The following is a 19,140-nucleotide window of genomic DNA, read 5'->3' as shown; positions in this document are numbered from 1 at the left end:
CCACCTCCAGCTCCATTGTCATTCCATCCATACAGCAAAATAAACAAATACATAAACATCTTCCAATAACCAGTGCTGGGAGAAATGATACCGCATATTTTTTTAACTTTGGGGAAGCGGGTGTCAGGATTTAATAAGCAGTGAGACATTTTGCACACATAGCGAGGCAAGTATAAGTCATTTGGATGTTGAAGGTCATGAGAGTCTAGCATGTGCTTTTCCTATGGTGGCTCAGACCAAGCAGGTCCCTGACTCAACAGCCCAGAGCTTCTCAGAAGATTGCTGTCCCCATAAAGAGCAGTGTCATCTTCACACTGCGAGAAACTCTTTCCACTGGGAAAAACAAAATCAAGTAGCTTTGATTCCACATGTCGAATTAATTCCAGAATGAAAACCATGGCTCAGAAAGGATGTGGTTATTTTATTGCCAAAGAATAGAGAAGCCCTTAAGAGAGTGTTTATTTTGGGTCCTAGTGGTGGTGGTAGAATAAACCAGGTGTACAAAGAGCTTCAATAAGGGATTCCCAGTTCTGGAAAAAGGAAGGGAATACCAAATAAGTGGGATAATTATAAAACAAATACCAGCAAAGTTAAATCAATATGTTATGTGGGAGATATCCTTATATCACTCATGTGAAGTATGTTGTGTTCCTGCCTTAGAGAGAAGAGGTACAACTTGTTCCTCCTTCTCTCCCTCTCAGCTACCACTGGCCATGCTTCAAACTGCTCTGTTCTCTGGTGTGTGATTGTCTGAAGTAACAGTAATAGTGATGAGGGCTGACAATCACACAAGTTTCTCTCTGTGAGCTTTTACAAATGCCAGCCAGTCACCCAGTGGCATATCTGCTGTAAAATCTTAAGGCCAGTCCATTTCCCCTCTTCCTTATTTTCTTGGTTTCAAATACATTTCCTATTGCCAATGGAAATAAAAATCAGAAATCTGAGAGCAACGGTATCGCTTGTCTTTCTGGTTTGTAGAGAGCTCCTGAAAATTAACTCATACGGGATACAACAGCTTTACAGGGAAATTCATTCCATTTTTCTAGTCATTTGCGTCAGCTACAATTAGTTTTGTTCCTTTTATTAGTGGCTTCATGTCTAGATAGAATAAAAATCACACTAAAACCGTGGAACAACACTGAGGCTGCGTCTCTACAGTACATGGGCATGGGCTATGTGTCACCATGCTTTGCTTCTTCTCTGGTATCTGTCAAGATGGGTAGGATATTTTGTAGAATTGCTTGTTATCTCTCATTTGGTTGAGATCCTGAAATCCAAGTCATGTGAATGAATTAGGTATATCTGTTAGAAGTGGCCTTTCCAGTGCCAGTTTCTTTACAATGCTATCACCATTACCACTTTTCTGTATTCGTAGTGGCTCCAGAAATTGTTTTGCTTCTGGGAACAGGAAGTAAACAATTTACACAACTCCTGTTGCATGTCATCAATCCATGGGCTATTCAATCTTAATCACTTCCAGTAGCCACCCAGGCACTAACATATCTGAAAGGGCTTAGAGTGTTAAAGTCAGCATAATAAGAATTTACATTTTATCTGTTCTAAGAGTGAAAAATTAACATTTGGGAAAATTTTCCAAACTGATGACAGTTGTTTCCTCTATGTTGGCTCCCTCCCTCCCTTCCTCCCTCCCTCCCTTCCTTTCTTCTATCCTTCCTTTTTTCCTTTTTTAAGCGGTAACAAGTATTTATTTCAAAGAATTGAAATTTGGGAATACAGATTCAGGCAGAAACCCAAATAGTGTCCTAATTACACTATTTATGGGTCTGTATGATGGGTTACTGATTCTTCTGACAGAGTCCATGATTAGCCCTTTGGTCAGGACGTCTGCTTTCCTTCTGAATTTATAAACAACTAGTGACCCGGTACACGAATTCGTGCACATTGAAAGGAAATTAATTACAAGGTGGCAGGTGGGGCAGGACTGGGTGAGATGGGCTGGACATGCCCTGGAGCCAACTTCTGCGGTCCCTCCCCGGCATCTGCAGAATGAGCGGGGTCCCTCTGGCAGGTGGGGTCCCTTAGCCTGGCCTACGGGGATCGGGCAGAAACCAGCTCTCTGACATCCCCCGAGGTGTCCCGTAGTGCGAGAGGGCACTCTGCAAAGTTGCTGTTGTACAGGGTGTGGAATGCAAACGCAAGTGTGCAGTAAACTGGATTCGGGGCCCAGCAACAACATAACCCACGGCCGAAGGTGTAATCGTGCAGCCCCGTGAGGAATCCGACTCCCTCCCCTCTGGTTTTGGGGTGCATCACCCGAGAACTGCTGCTGCCAAGTCACTGCAGCTGGCAGCTCCTGCATTGAGCATCTGCCCCATGGTGGTCAGTGTGTGTCATAGTGACTGGTCGGATGGGCAGAGGGACACTTAGCATATTAGCCTTTTATATATAGAGATTATATATATATATATATATATATATATATATATATATATATATATTATTTGTAAAACAGTGTTTTTCAGCCCAGTCCAAAGTCTGGCCCAGTGAAAAGATTCAAGAAACAAGACATGCAAGATGTTTATGTCAGTTGTCATAACTGACTATGTTATTTCGTGAAACTTTGTCACAGTTCATTTTAACTCACAATTCCCACCTTCACATCTCCCACATCTACACTTCCTCTGTTGGGTTTCATGTAATTAGAGTAGTATCAGCTCTGGAATTGGCTAACTAGCTATACCTCTTTCCTGAATAAAATCCATTTTCTCCCTCTCTGAGGGAAATATAAAATATTGAAAATATAACTAAAACTAGGGAAACTGTTCGCTGTCATTGAAAATATAAGTGAAACTAGGGAAACTGTTTTTAATGTATGATAGCTATGTATTTATTGCCATTTTATTATTCATATATTTGATCTTTATTCTACTTAAAGAAGAACCTTTAACATTTCTTGTAACACTGGGTTGATGAACTCTTTTACCTTTTACTTGTCTGGTAAACTTTTTATCTCTCCTTAGATTCTAAATGAAAGCTTTGCCAAGTAGAGTAATCTTGGTCCTTGCATTTAATTACTTTATTTCATGCAATCCTTTCGGGCCTGAAAAGTTTCTGAGAAATCAGCTGACAGTCTTATGGGATCTCCTTATAGGTGTAAGTAATTGCTTTTCTCTTTGTCTTTAACCTTTGGCATTTTAATTATGATGAGTATTGCATTTTAATTATGATGGGTATTGGTGTGGGTCTCTTTGGGTTCATCATGTTTGAGACTCTGTGCTTCCTGGACTTGTATGTTTATTTCCTTCACCAGGTTCGGGAAGTTTTTAGTCATTATTTTTTCAAAATTTTGGTTCTCTCTCTTTTCTCCTTGCCACATCCCCGTGATGTGAATGTTGGTATGCTTGAAGTTGTCCCAAAGGCTCCTTATACTATCCTCACTTTTTTGGATTATCCTTTCTTTTTGCTATTCTGTTTGAATGTTTTCTGCTTCCTTATCTTTTATAATGCTGGTTTGACCCTCTGCTTCATGTACTTTATTGTTGATTTCCTTTAATGTACTCTTCATTTCAGTTACTGTATTCTTTTTTTTTCTGACTTTTTTTTTTAAATGTTTTCTGTCTCCATTTTTATGTTTCTTATCTCTTTGATGAAGTTCTCACTAAGTTCATCTACTCTTCCCGAGTTCACCAAGCATCCTTATAACCAGTGTTTTGAACTCTGCATCTGGTGGATTGCTTGTCTCCATTTTATTTACTTCTTTATCTGGAGTTTTGTTCTTTCATTTGAGACATGTTTCTTTGCCTCCTCATATTGGCTGCCTTCCTGGGCATGTTTCTATATATTATGTAAAGTTGCTACGTCTCCTAGTCTTGGTAGAGTAGCCTTATGTAGTAAGTGTCCCGTAGGGCCCAGTGGCGCAAGTGTCCAGAGTCACCCAAGCTGGCTGTTCCAGGTGCATCTCCTGGTGAATTGTGTGGACCCTCCGATTGTAATTGAGCCTTGATTGCTATTGGCACCTCAATGGGAGAAATTTACCCTCAGGCCAATCAACTGCATGGACTGGCAACCACAGCAGAGAATCTGCTGTTCAGGGGCCAACCCCATGGAGCAAGACTTGCTTCCGTGGAGCTCTGGTGCCTGCTGAGTCTGCCTCTTGAGTGTGTCAATTGTGGAGGTAGTTGGATAGTGCTTCAGCATGGTCTGAAAGCTGTCCACAGGGTGTGCTGGCTTGGGGGCCTCCCAGGAAGTGCAGGACAAGGTCAACTACTTCTTGATTCCTGCCCAGGGCTACTGGACATGAGCTACAAAGCAATATGCTGATGACTGATGCTTGTGTTGGGCTTGGAGGTGCCCCGGAGAAGTCAAGCTGCAAACTAATGCTGGCTGCCACTGTGCTGGGCCTAGGGCCACTTAGCAAGAGATATGGAGCATGCTGAGGCCAGTTGCTGCTTGCTGGGATTTGAGAACCTTTGAGAGATTTTAGGAAAGTGAGCAGCATGAGCCAAGACAGGCCATTTGTATGGAAGAGCCACTGGAAATGGCTTGGGTAGATCTGAAAGTTGGTGGGGCAGGGTCACAGGGAATCAACAGGTCAGGGCAAACAGTATGGGCCAGGTTGATGGATACTCAGATATAGTGCCTATCTGCTAGCTCTGTGGAGGGCGGGCTCCGCAAAGGAACAATGGCCTCTACCAGCACTTCCACCTGAGAGAAAGTTGCCCCTCTAGCCCGACAATTTAATTCTTTCAAGCTGCTGCCCTTGCTCTGGAGCCCAGAATGAGTAAGTCTGTGTGCTGGCCCTTTAAGAGGAACGCCTGAGAACCAGGAGCCTTCTGTCTCACTCAGCCACAATCCCTGCTGGTGTTTACAGCCAGAAGTTATGGGGACTTCTCGTCCCAGCACTAGAACCCTGGGCTGAGGACCTGGTGGGGGGCTAGGTAGGACCCCTTGCTTCTCACAGGGGATGTCTGCAGTTGAGATATCTCTCCTGATTTTTAAATGTCACATGTGTGTGGAACCAGCTGTTCTGTGTCTAAGCTCCTCCCACAAGTGCTGATGTGGCTTTTTCTTTATATCCTTAGTTGTAAGACTTCTGTTCAACTAGATTTCAGGTGGTTCTGAATGATGGTTGTTCTTTAGTGGTAGTATTGATGTGGATGTGGGAGAATGCAGTTACCACATTTACCTACGCTACCATCTTGACCAGAAGCCCTTTTATTGTTTTTGCTGAGGTATAACTCACATACCAAAAAATTCACCCATTTAAAGTATACAATTAAATGGTTTTTAACATATTCATAGAGATGTGTAACTGTCTCTGCAATTAATTTTAGAACACTTTATCACCCCAAAAAGAATCTCCATGCTTATACTCAATCACTCCCCATTCCCTCTCCTTCCCCTGTCCTGGGCAAATACTAATCTACTTTCTGTCTCTATAGATTAGCCTATTCTGAATATTTCATATAAATGGATCAATGTGGTCTTTTGTGACTGTCTTCTTTCATGTTTTCAAGATTCAACTATGTTATGGCATGAATTTGTACATCATTCCTTATTATCACTGAACTAGAGGACCAGTGCACAAAAATCGTGCACTGGTGTGGTCTCTAGGCCTGGCTGGAGATCATGGCCGATCAGGTTCCCTGCCTTCCTGCCTCCCCCACTCCTTCCTTCGCTGCCCACATCTGCTGCCACCCACCCCCAGTTCCCCATCCCAGCTTGGGGCCTGGCCAGGGGGAGGGGAGTTTGGCCAGCAGGCCCTGATTGGGCCATCAGGGCCTGCCAGCTGGGGGCAGCTCCTGCGTTGAGCGTCTGCCCCCTGGTGGTCAGTGAGCATCATATTGACCAGTCGTTCCATCATAAAGGTCACATAGGCTTTTATATATATAGATGATATTCTGTCAGACTGTTTTCCAAAGTGGCTGTACATTTTACATTTCCACCAGCAGGGATGAGGGTTCCAATTTTTCCATACATTATTGTCTATCTTTTTTATTTTAGCCTCGTAGGTGTAAAGTGGTATGTAATTGTGGTTTTGATTTGCATTTTCCTAATGGCTAATGGTGTTTCAGGTCCTTCCATGTTGTTATTGGGTGTTTGTTTATCTTCTTTGGGAAAAAGTATATTCAGATTCTTTACCTATTTTTAAATTGGGTTATTTGTCTTTTTGTTATTGAATTATGAGTCCCTTATACAGGGTGTCCACTCAAAATTGTATGCACACTTTGAATAATTATAATTCCAATGGGTTAAATATGAAAAGAAAGAAACATTGGAATTAATAATTATTCAAAGTATGTATTCATTTTTGTGGATACCCTATATATTCTAGATACAAGTTATCAGATGTATTATTTTCAAAAATTTCTCCCGTTCTTTCAGTTATTTTTCCACTTTCTTCGTGTCCTTTGAAGTTTAAAAGTTTTAAATTTTTATAATGCTTAATTTATCTGGTCCCCTCTCCTCATTGTTGCTTGTGCTTTTGCTGTTACATCTAAGTGTATACTAGTTTTTAAAAAATTAGTCCTAATATGACAAATATGATACAAGTGTAGGCTTTGGCATCACAGTCTGGTTTTAATTCCAGCTCTTCCCTGGACAAATTATTAAACTCCCTCAACCTTAGTTCAGTATAGATTATAATAGGACTTACTTCTTGAATTATTGTGGAGATCAGATGAAATAATGTATGTGAAATACTTAAGAATTTTGCAGGGCTATGGTAATTAATACTCTACTGTTAGCTATTATTGTTGTTATAATCCCAATAACAGTAAACTCCAGTGGTCTGAAAGTTAAACTGAAACCAAATAGTTTATGTGAAGATGTTTGCGGTGATTTACAGTTTTAATGTTTTATAGAGAACATTGAATTTGGCCTCCATGAAAACCAGGTAGAGTAGTCATGATAGTTATTACCAGTAAGAGCTACAGCTGAGAGATCTTTTTTTCATTTTAAAGTATATTTTGTTATTATTGACTAGAGGCCCGATGCACGAAATTCATCCACAGGGGGATGGGGGGGTGTCCCTCAGCCCAGCCTGCACCCTCTCCAATCTGGGATCCCTCGGACATCCCTTTCGCAATCCAGGACCACTGGCTCCTAACCACTCACCTGCCTGCCTGCATAATGCCCCCAACTGCCCTCCCCTGCCAGCCTGGTCACCCCCAGCAGCCCTCCCCTGCTGGCCTGGTCGCCCCCAGGAGGGATCACTATACCAGATATCAAACTATACTACAAAGCTATTATAACCAAAACAGCCTGGTACTGGCACAAGAACAGGCATATAGACCAGATCCAAACAGAGACCCAAAAATTGACCCATGCCATTACAAGCAATTAATATTTGACAAAGGAGGCAAGAACATACAGCAGAGTAAAGACAGTCTCTTCAACAAATAGTGATGGGAAAACTGGACAGACACATGCAAAAAGATGAAATTAGACCACCAACTTACACCATACACAAGAATACAGTCAAGGTGGATAAAAAACTAAAAAGTAAGGATTGAAACCATAAAAATCTTAGAGGAAAACACAGGCAGTAAATTCTCAGACATCTCACGTAGCAATATGTTTACGGATACATCTCCTAGAGCAAAGGAAACTAAGGAGAAAATAAACAAATGGGACTACATCAAAATAAAAAGCTTCTGCACAGCAAAAGCACCATCAAACTGGAAAGGAAACCCACTGAATGTAAGAACATATTCACCAATGTTACATCTGATAAGAGGTTAATATCCAAAATATATAAAGTACTCATAGAACTCAACAAAAGACAAACAATCCAATTAAAAACTGGACAAAAGACCTGAATAGGGGATTGGGGGGACGAGAAGAGATAAACCAAAGAATTTATATACTTATATGCATAACCCATGGACGCGGGCAATAGGTTAGTGAAGACCTGGAGCGGGGGTGTGGGTGAGTAGGGGCTGGGAGGATGGGGAGAAATGGGGGGAAATGGGTGATATCTGTAATATTATCTTCTATTCTAATAAAAGGGTAATATGCTAATTAGACCAGGTCAACAGGCCATCTTCTGGATGTCCGACTTCCTTCCGGACAAAGCCATGGTGGTGGGGGACGAGGCAGAGGCAGTTAGGGGAAAGATCAGGCTGGCAGGGGAAAGCAGTTAGGGGTGAGATCAGGCTGGCAGGGGGGTAGGGGCGACCAGGTCTGCAGGGGAGGGCAATTGGGGGCAACCAGGCCTGCAGGAGAGGGCCATTGGGGGCGACCAGGCCAGCAGGGGAGGGCCATTGGGGGCGACCAGGCCAGCAGGGGAGGGCTGCTGGGGGTGACCAGGCTGGCAGGGGAGGGCAGTTGGGGGCATTATGCAGGCAGGCAGGTGAGTGGTTAGGAGCCAGTGGTCCTGGATTGCGAAAAGGATGTCCGAGGGATCCCAGATTGGAGAGGGTGCAGGCTGGGCTGAGGGACACCCCCCCGTCCCCCTTTTATATTCAGGGATTGAGCTGAACTCACTTTGGGGGAGGCCTGGCAAGGGTGACAGGTGTCACAGATGGAAGGATGGAGAATGGAGAGGCGGACACCCTGCTTGGTCCCCCCCTGGGTGGCATCAGGCAGATGAAGGCCAGCTAGCCCGCCCCACAATTGGGTGAGATAGTGTCTTCTATGTCCACCTCTTACCCTGTGGGCCTGGCCACTCCTCTCAGCTCCGGGCAGCCCTCTGCTTTCCACAACAGCATGCTCTGCCCTCACATGCTGCTAAATGAGAAGGAAGAGAGCAGTTGGCCCACAGACAACTACACAGAAAGATAGGAGCAGTGAGCCGAGTGGTAAGGAACAGCGAGCAGGTGGGCGGTAAGGAGCGAGGGGTCCCGGACTGGGAGAGGGATTTCCAGCTGTTGGCTTAGGCCTGTTCCTAGTGGGGAACAGGTTTAAGCCAGCAGGCGGACATCCCCTGAGGGGTCCTGGACTGCGAGAGGGTGCAGGCTAGGCTGAGGGACCCCTCCACCCCAGTGCATGAATTTCGTGCACTGGGCCTCTAGTATTCCATAAATGAGTGAGATCATGTGATATTTATCTTTCTCTGACTGGCTTATTTCACTTAGCATAATGCTCTCCAGTTCCATCCATGCTGTTGCAAATGGTAAGAACTCCTTCTTTTTTACCGCAGCGTAGTATTCCATTGTGTAGATGTACCACAATTTTCTAATCCACTCATCTGCTGATGGGCACGTAGGCTGTTTCCAAGTATTAGCTATGGTGAATTGTGCTGCTATGAACATAGGGGTGCATATGTCCTTTCTAATTGGTGTTTCTAGTTTCTTGGGATATATTCCTAGAAGTGGGATCACTGGGTCAAATGGGAGTTCCATTTTTAGTTTTTTGAGGAAACTCCATACTGTTCTCCACAGTGGCTGCACCAGTCTGCATTCCCATCAGCAGTGCACGAGGGTTCCTTTTTCTCCACATCCTCGCCAACACTTGTCATTTGCTGATTTGTTGATGATAGCCATTCTGACAGGTGTGAGATGGTACCGCATTGTTGTTTTGATTTGCATCTCTCCGATGATTAGTGACTTTGAGCATGTTTTCATATGCCTCTTGGCCTTCTTTCTGTCTTCTTTCGAAAAGTATCTATTTAGGTCCGTTGCCAGTTTTTTGATTGGGTTGTTTATCTTCCTTTTGTTAAGTTGTATGAGTTCCCTGTAAATTTTGGAGATCAAACCCTGATTGGCAAATATGTTCTCCCATGCAGTGGGCTTTCTTGTTGTTTTGTTGATGGTTTCTTTTGCTGTGCAAAATCTTTTTATTTTGATGTAGTCCCATTTGTTTATTTTCTCTTTAGTTTCCATTGCCCTAGGAGCAGTATCAGTGAAGAAATTGCTTCGGCATATGTCTGAGATTTTTGCTGCCTATGGATTCCTCTAGTATTTTTACAGTTTCCCGTCTTATGTTTAAGTCCTGTATCCATTTTGAGTTTATTTATGTGTATGGTGTAAGTTGGTGGTCTAGTTCCATTTTTTTGCATGTATCTGTCCAATTTTCCCAACACCATTTATTGAAGAGACTGTCTTGACTCCATTGTATGGTCATGCCTCCTTTGTCAAATATTAATTGAGCATAGTGGTTTGGGTCGATTTCTGGGTTCTCTATTCTATTCCATTGATCTATATGTCTGTTCTTGTGCCAGTACCAGGCTGTTTTGAGAAGAGTGGCTTTGTAATACAGCTTGAATTCTGGTATTGAGATCCCACCTACTTTGTTCTTCTTTCTCAGGATTGCTGTGGCTATTTGGGGTCTTTTTTTATTCCAGATGAATTTTTGGAAAGTTTGTTCTAGGTCTGTGAAATATGCCGTTGGTATTTTAATGGGGAGTGCATTGAATCTATAGATTGCTTTGGGAAGTATGGACATTTTGATGATGTTGATTCTGCTAATCCATGAACACGGTATGTTCTTCCATCTGTTTACGTCTTCCTCTATCTCTTTTTTCAGTGTCCTGTAGTTTTCCGCATATAGATCTTTTACCTCCTTAGTTAAGTTTATTCCTAGGTATCTTAATTTTTTTGGTATGATGGTAAATGGGATTGCTTTTTTTAGTTTCTCTTTCTGTAAGTTCATTATTGGTGTATAGAAATGCCATAGATTTCTTGGCGTTAATTTTGTATCCTGCTACATTGCTGCATTCATTTATTAAGTCTAATAATTGTACCTTGTTCTTTAAATAAGAACTTCCTCTTGTTTCCAAAGTTATACATGCTCATTGTTAAATATTAGAAAATACAGATAAGCATAAAAGGAAATATCTTTCTGGACATTTGCTTAATATGTTTACATTCTTAATACATTTATAGTTAGAAGCATTTCATCAAGTGGGCAGACAGATTTTCTATTTAATGTTTGGATTCATTAAGCATGAAGTTAAATTGATTTACCTTAGGATGCCTGTATGGTTTTAAACTCTGGGCCTCCAGAGGATTTTTCAGAATTGTTTTGTTCTCTTTTGCTGAGGAGCAAATAATTTTCCCCAGTTCTTCTGCAATTTATTGACTACATTTACTTTACTGTTTACTCATCCGGAGAGAAAAAATGAACTATGATTCTCTTGGTACATTAGAGTTTCATAAGTAATTAACTCTCAAACAAACAAACAAACAAACAAACAAACGAGGCTGATTTTTAGCAAGCATGTACTTCCTAAAGGCGATCGGGCACACTGAAGTGGTTATTGCTTATAAATTCACCATTTTCTGGATAAGCAGCAAACACTGTGTAAGTACCTTGTGGAAACAGAACAGGAACTCACCAGCTTGACCCTGACTCCAATGATGTGACTTCCAGATGCATTCTTGAAGCCTACAAGGTTTTATTTTCACTAAAATTCATTGAGAAAAATACATCTGATTATAAGGTAACATCGAATCTAAGCTGATAAAACAACTGTGACATTTGAAGTGTTATTTGTGACACTTCAAATCTTTATAGAAATGAGATGACTTCTGGTCAAGTTAATTTTCCCCGCCATAGCCACTTATCTAAGTAACTAAAGCAAAGTCGGGGAGCTATGCTGCAGGGGTTAGATTTATTACCAGATTTTGTTCTAATGCTTCTCCTTCTTTCCTCTGCCTCCACTTCAACAGTTGCTTTAGTTAAGATTATCCAGATTTTTGGGGCTACTTAAATCTCATGGTAAATATCTTGGGTGATGAGAAAACCTCTGGTGTTTTAAATTTGTCTACACAAATTAGTTTAGGGTAATTTCTTCTTAGTTCCTCAAGTATTTATTATTTCATGCAAAAAGGAAAAAGACTGTTATCTTTGAGTGTATGAATTTGTTAGTATTTGTAAGTGTCATGCAATCAGTGGTTTGAATTTGCTATTTTATTTTATTTTTTGACTAGTTAAGTAACAAGGAATGTTAAATACTGTAGAAACCTGATTGTTTTATACAAAGAAAATTATTTTGAACTAAACATATCTGATACCTGACCTTCATCTTAAATTCTACAGATGAAAACGTCAGATGCCTCTGTTGGATTAATGAAAACTAAATGTCTAATGGAAAAATGATTATTAGCTTTAGTTATGTAGTTTTAAGGGGATAGAGTCTGTGCAAATGAAGGCTTTAATAATCTCTATAAGTGGAAATTTCTTTTTATTATAAGGAATTACAAATCACTCTATACAAAAATTAGAAGTTTTATCCTAAGAAATGAAACGAATTAAATATAGTTGCATCTGTGTGTGAGTGTGTGTGTGTGTGTGTGTGTGTGTGTGTGTGTCTTTTAAAAATGAAGTGATAACATTTTCCTCAACAAAACCTGAAGCCTCTCAATTAAGTAAACAGAATAGTGTACCTGGGCACTAGACTTTTTTAAGTCAGTTTGAAACTGATAAATTATAAAACACTGTATATCTTATACATCTCTGACTACTATTTCATAATTAATGATTAGCTAGTTCTGTTAGAAATAACCAGAACTTTAGAAACTGACCGTTTCTAAGTAGATTAGTATATACGTTTATTATCAATACATAATGACTGCATATGAATGAAGGAATATGACAAGATCAATTTGAAGTGAGAGGAAGAGATGGTGGGTCAAATTTGAGGAGGAGGGGGAGGAATATGATTTATTGCTTTTGGTTATTCCAGGTGTACTTGCTTTGCTTCATGAAACACCTGGACTTCTTAATTTTTTAAAATTTATTTTTATTTTTGAATTGACTTCTAGAGAAAGGAGAGGGGGAGAGAGAGAGAGAGAGAGAGAGAGAGAGAGAGAGAGAGAGAGAGAGAAACATCAATTTGCTGTTCCATTTATTTATGCATTTATTGGTTGTTGCATGCATGTGTCCTGACTGGGGATCGAACCCACAACCTTGGCATATCAGGATGACACTCTAACCAACTGAGCTACCCAATCAAGGCATGCATTCATTTCTAATGGAAGAAATACTGAGGTAGAAATCCTGAACGGACATTCTTAAATTCTTAAATTCTATCCAAGTATGTGTAACCTACTCAGGATTACTTTAATTGCAACATTCAGACGGTTCTCAGTTATTTTTATTGTTGTTCTCCAGGAATAATTAGCAATTATCAGACTGAGCAATAAAGACAAAAAACTAATTATCACCCTTTTTGCTAAGGCTCTTGTTAAGAATGCAAATATTGCAAGTTAGTGGAAAAAAGTAACATAATAAACTATTGTCACTCATTGATACTTTAGCAAGAAATATCACAGAGATAAGAATTAAATTAAATTACTTAGACTTCACACTGGGCCCTAATTCAGTTACCTTTAAAGGAAGGATAAGTTGTAGAGACATCAGGAACTTAGGCAGGGGCCAACGAAAGAAGCCAGAGACCAAGGAATTGTAAGCAAAAAACTGGACCTGTTTGATTTTGGGGGCTAATATGCATTTTGATACATTACCAAAGTCCCAATGACACAAAGTTTTAGACATCTCTGAAGAGAAAAATGATGCTAAGGGAAAGAGCGTGTTTGGGGATCACTACTTGGAAGTTCATTTCCTTTCTTCAGTAAATGAAATTTCATTCAAGAAAAGTCTCAATGCTCAAATTTCATTTAGGAATTTCTCTTTGTACATGATTTCTTTGTTTTATAATTCTCTTCCTCCCTCTCCCTCCTTTTCCTCCTTCTTTTTATATTTTCTTATCTCTGTGAAGATTATTCTGCCTTATCCATAATAGTTAGAGACAATGTACTTGAAAATAACTGGGGTATCCTGCCTAATTATTTACCATACCAGCTTCACTAGTTTCTGTCATAAATTGTTATTTATGATGCAGGGTAAGGAGACAAAATATAAGAAAGTTATGATCCCCACCTTCAAGTAATAATTCAGACATGATAATTAAACAATTTGATATAGACTACTCATTAACCCTCCAGCTATATATAGACAATTCGTTAAACAAGTAGCTAATTGCTGAGTTTCATGTGCTATGGTAACCCATGTGTAAGGTTTAAAGGGTGTTTGTTGATTGAGAATTTACTTTTTTTAACCATTCACAGATAATTTAATATTTGAAGTGGTAGAGACTGGACTTTAGCAATTATAGCAAGCTATAAACTCCAAATATCTGGTTATTTGGGGGCGGTGTGTGTGTGTGTGTGTGTGTGTGTGTGTGTGTGTGTGTGTGTGTATGTTTTAAGAATACTTCTAATACAAAATGTTTAGCAGGTTTGCTTTTCCCTCTAGGAAGGATTCTACCATCATTCTTGATCCTTTCTGACATAGCAACAGTCACATTATTTCATAGTTACTGGGTGTTGTATACAGATATGTCCTATAAGATATGAAGTCCTGGTATTTATGTATACGTTGACTTATGTTATTCATATTTACAGTATGTGTCCACCCTTCTCCACATGCCAGAAGATTTGAACTGATATCAGATTCCAAGTCTATATTAGAGACCAAATCAAGTAAATATTTCTATCTGTCTTTCTCTTTATTTTAGTTGGACTGGACCAATTTTGTGGAAAGGGTACAAACAGCGCCTGGAGTTGTCAGACATATATCAGATCCCTTCAGCTGATTCTGCTGACAATCTCTCTGAAATATTAGAAAGGTATGTTCATGTACATTGTTTATTAGTTGGAGAGAGTAATTAATATTAATTACTTAGAGAACTGACATATTAGAGGGCTAAATTTGTAAAATAGCATATTTAAAATAGGAGCATCTTCTTTTCTTTCTGAAGTTTGGGCCAATTAGAATTAAACAGTGAAAGGATGGAAGAAAACATTTTCCTGAGAAATTAATTCTTTTCTGAAAAATACATATTCCACATATTAGAAGTATCAGAAGTTATCTGTCTTTAAAGAACATTAGATGAATATTTTTAAAGACTGAAATAACATCTATATGAAGGAAAGTATGCATATTTGCCTCCAAAATCTTAAATTTTGAGTATAATTGAAATCTTAAGGTAATGGCTATTGGATAGCAAAGAAACATAAAAATTTCGTGATTCTGAGTACGTACTGGTCGTCAGCTGTAGTGTCTCTTCTCAGCCACCGTGGGAGGAAAGCATCATTATCTCCATCGTACAGAAGAGCAAACTGAGGCTCAGAGAGTTGATGTAATTTGCCAGTTAATGATTGACGGAGCCAGGATTGTAAAACCAATGTCTGCACTCCCAGCCTCCCCAGGAACAGTGTTTCCCATTGCAAGAAGTCCCTTTTCCTTAGAACCCTTTGATTGCCAGTGAAAGAAACCCAACTAAGTAGCCTAAGTAAATACAAAGGATTTTATTAGCTCCTGTAGTCTAACTGTCTGAAGGCCCAGGTGGAGAACTGACCTTAGGCACTGAGTGAAACAGGGACTTAAATACCAACTGATGGTATATGCCTTGTGTTGGTTTTATGTTCTCAGAGGAGCTTCTTCCATGCAGTGGGTCCAAAGAACTCTTAGCTAATATCTCTATAAACCACAGAGAACAGAGCCCTTTCTCCTTGGCCAAATGTGAAAAATTCCAGAGACTCTTGAGTCACCTGCTCACTCCTTGGACCAACCACAGTCTATGAATGAGGTAGATGGGGTCTTGGGCCAGCAGCACAGGGTCTGATACCAAATGAAAGGGAGAGGGAGTTGGCAATATAATAAAATAAAAGTCATAAAAATGAAAATTTGCTACTAACTTATTGTACCAAAATAAAGTTGAGTAGACTTGCAATTTGATTACTTTATTTTCATTAAAGTCATTTCTTTTTTTTTTTTTACATTTTTTAAGGCAAAGTAAGATATTCAACCTTATTTTTCTTTATTTTAATCAAAGAATTAGGCTAGTAAGAGTAGAAAATTCACATTTTCAAGATAAAGGACCAATTCCTATATCTGCTAACTTTTCCTGGGCTACAAATTGTTCAAGTCCTACCCATTAAAAAAAAGTTCCCAACCTTGCCTTTCCCTCCGGTTACTGCCTCCATTCTTTGTTTTTTTCTTTTCTTTTTTTTCTTTCATAGCTAGTATTTCGCTGCTCTCCTGGCATTTTCACTTCTTCACCTTTTATTTACCACTCAGCTCCCTAAAATATGATTTCCATGTCTACCATGTTCCTAAAATCACACTGATCAGGGTTACCAGAGGCCTCTTAATTGTCAAATATAATGACATTTTTCTACATGACTTTAGTGTTAAATATTTCTTCCTACCTTGAAACCATTTCTTTGGCTTTTCCATCTGACTCTTCCTTTGGAGGAAAGCTGTGTCTGCCTCCATATTTACCTTGTTGTGAGTCACTGAATGATATGGGTAGGCAGCAAGCTCCATGTGTGTGGGGAAGAGGGTAGAGAAATAGAGAGATAAAATAAGGTAATTAGGCCATATAGATAGTAGGCTTTTGGAGAAAGCCATTGTTCATGTACAGAGACTACCGAGCTTGCCTACAAATCTCAGTCATGTGTTCTTTCTTTGGAGTAACTTAGAACCACCTGTAATAGTAGTAGATTGATAGTTACAAGAATAGCTGTTGATCAAATGCAAAGCTTTTATCTAGTTCATGCCTGTTGTTCATAAAACTTTTCTTTTTTTAAAAAAAATATATTTTATTGATTTTTCACAGAGAGGAAGGGAGAGGGATAGAGAGTTAGAAACATCGATGAAAGAGAAACATCGATCAGCTGCCTACTGCACACCCCCTACTGGGGATGTGCCCGCAACCAAGGTACATGCCCTTGACCGGGATCGAACCTGGGACCTTTCAGTCCGCAGACCGACGCTGTATCCACTGAGCCAAACCTGTTTCGGCCATAAAACTTTTCATCTCTACAGTTTAAAAATGAAGATGAATGTAATATTTAGAGATACCATATTTTATCCTCTTGGGAAGAGAAAGAGGGGCTTTTACTAATAGAAAGTAGTGGCATAACAAAATAAATATAGTCAGTTGATGAACCTATAGCACTTAAAAAGAAAACAAAAACATTTATGTATTAATAATTTTCAGACTATTTAATTTATATTCCTACTAGAAAATATAGAATTTGATTCTGTTCTGATCTTCAAAGTCTTACTTTAGAATGACTTTAGGTAGTTGAAAATTAAGTTTGATGATACTTGTGTCATATCCCTACATTTAAAAACAGAGTCTAACAAGTTTTTCTAATGTTAAACCACAGAAAAATACATTTGACTTTCTTATCTTGTTTTTTATTTGATGGTTAAATTATATAAAATCTACTACAATTCTAAACAGGTAAAAATCAAGAGGTGAAGGAGAAAAAAACCAAATACTTGTTTATCTTTTTTCCTTGTTCCAAGCATAGCAATGTCTATTCACAAGTCATATTTTATTGTCTACATTTTGTGTTGCTTTTAAGAAGCCCATAACCTTTCTTTAACAAACATAATGTTGCCTTTTTATGAGGTCAACTCTCTGAAAATTGATATATGGTAGAGCATTGAATTCTGCCAAATATCTGACTGAGCGTTGGTGTTCGAAGGTCTCCAAAATTTTCATCTCTTTAATCACTTGGTTAATCTTCTTGGATGTACTTGTGAGTAAAACTATGTTAAGGAAAATAAAACAATTCAAATATTTGTACAATCACTTTATTGGTCCCAATTTTATTCCTTTGCAGAGAATGGGACAGAGAGCTGGCATCAAAGAAAAATCCCAAACTCATTAATGCCCTCCGGCGATGCTTTTTCTGGAGATTTATGTTCTATGGAATCTTATTATATTTAGGGGTAAGGATGTCATTTCTACATTTATTATGGATAAAATAATTATTGGGTCTAATTTAGCTAGTGACATATATGACTGTAATGTTTTGACATCATATCTTCATGCTGAATAGTTTCAATGAAAAATAACAAAATGTAAAAGTTTGGCAGTGAAGCATTGTTTTCTTAGTCTCCTACACCGTATCAGTGTGAAGAGAGCACCGTGCCTAAAAGTGCCAGGCTTTGTGCCATCTGGGACGTCCATGAGCTTCTGTCAAATGTGACTTTGATCACTAGAGCCTCATTTTTTTTTATCCTCATCCAAGGATATATTCATTGGTTTTTTAGAGAGAGAAGAAGGGGGTGTGAGAGAGAGAGAGAGAGAGAGAGAGAGATCTATTAGTTGCCTCCTATAGGTGCCCTGACTGCCTGACTGAGGGGGTAGAGATAGGTAGATAGATAGATAGAGAGAGAGAGAGTGAGATCTATTAGTTGCCTCCTGTAGGTGCCCTGACTGAAGGGGTAGAGAGAGAGAGAGAGATCTATTAGTTGCCTCCTGTGGGTGCCCTGACTGGGGATCAAACATGCAACCTGGGTATGTGGGAACCCACAACCTGTGTGTGTGTGTGTGTGTGTGTGTGTGTGTGTGTGTGTGTGTATGGGATGATGCTCCAACCAATGAGCCACCCGGCCAGGGCACCGGAGCCTCATTTTGAATCCTTGGTTATACCCATAACAGGCAATGGCAAATTGAAAACTTATTTAGTCTTCAAGGGAAAGTTGTGCACAAATTTGCTTTGGGATGTGAAGTACCATCTGGGTGCACTTGTGTTCATATTGGTGTTATGCTTTGCAGAGTTAGCAGTGCCCTAGTGTCTCTCAAAGAGATGCCACACAAATTGCATTGTTTTAAGAATCTGTAGTTTCATCACACCAAGAAAAATACATTTGAAAACTTATCTTGACAGAGATGACCACATTTATGTCGAGAATGTTTTGTGGTACTCTAAATAATCTGCTGGAAAAGTTTTTCTGGCTTTTGAAATGTATCTGTCTACCTCTCTACCTACCTACCCATGTACCTTTCTGTCTGTCTACATACCTACCGATCTATGTATTCCTATACAAACCGTCAACAGTTTGGAGATGAAAATAATTTGTTCAGAAATGTGAATAAGATAACTGAAGAATTAATTACCTTTTAAGATATCTTTGAGGTAATTTTTCTCAATAAGAACACTCATAGCTTTGGGAAACAATTTTATACATAGCGCTTGATTCTATTGACTTAATTTTTTAAAATATATTTTGTTAAAACATTTATATATTGATAATTTTCAGACTATTTAATTTATATTCCTACTAGAAAATGGAGAATTTGATTGCTTCAATGACTATATTCTATATATTTGAATTAGTGTATAAAAGTATAATTCACTCTGGTCATATCATATAAGAATGTAACTTTCTCAATAAATCATTATTGGATTGAAATAAAATGATACTTCA

At 39.3% G+C, this 19,140-nt stretch overlaps 1 protein-coding gene across 1 annotated transcript in view; it reads left to right on the top strand.

The window, feature by feature from the left end:
• The window catches only part of CFTR (CF transmembrane conductance regulator), a 183,019-nt gene that overhangs the window by 21,890 nt on the left and 141,989 nt on the right, over window positions 1-19,140 (top strand). Inside the window, exons 2-3 of the mRNA XM_079785504.1 lie at window positions 14,423-14,533; window positions 17,547-17,655. Coding sequence (XP_079641630.1) covers window positions 14,423-14,533; window positions 17,547-17,655 — 220 coding nt within the window. The remainder of the gene's footprint in view (window positions 1-14,422; window positions 14,534-17,546; window positions 17,656-19,140) is intronic.

The sequence above is a fragment of the Cnephaeus nilssonii genome (assembly GCF_951640355.1).
Source record: "Cnephaeus nilssonii genome assembly, chromosome: 12".
NCBI classification, from domain to species: Eukaryota; Metazoa; Chordata; class Mammalia; order Chiroptera; family Vespertilionidae; genus Cnephaeus; species Cnephaeus nilssonii.
Note: the sequence above shows the minus strand (reverse complement) of the source record. Positions and strands in the feature narration are given on the sequence as shown.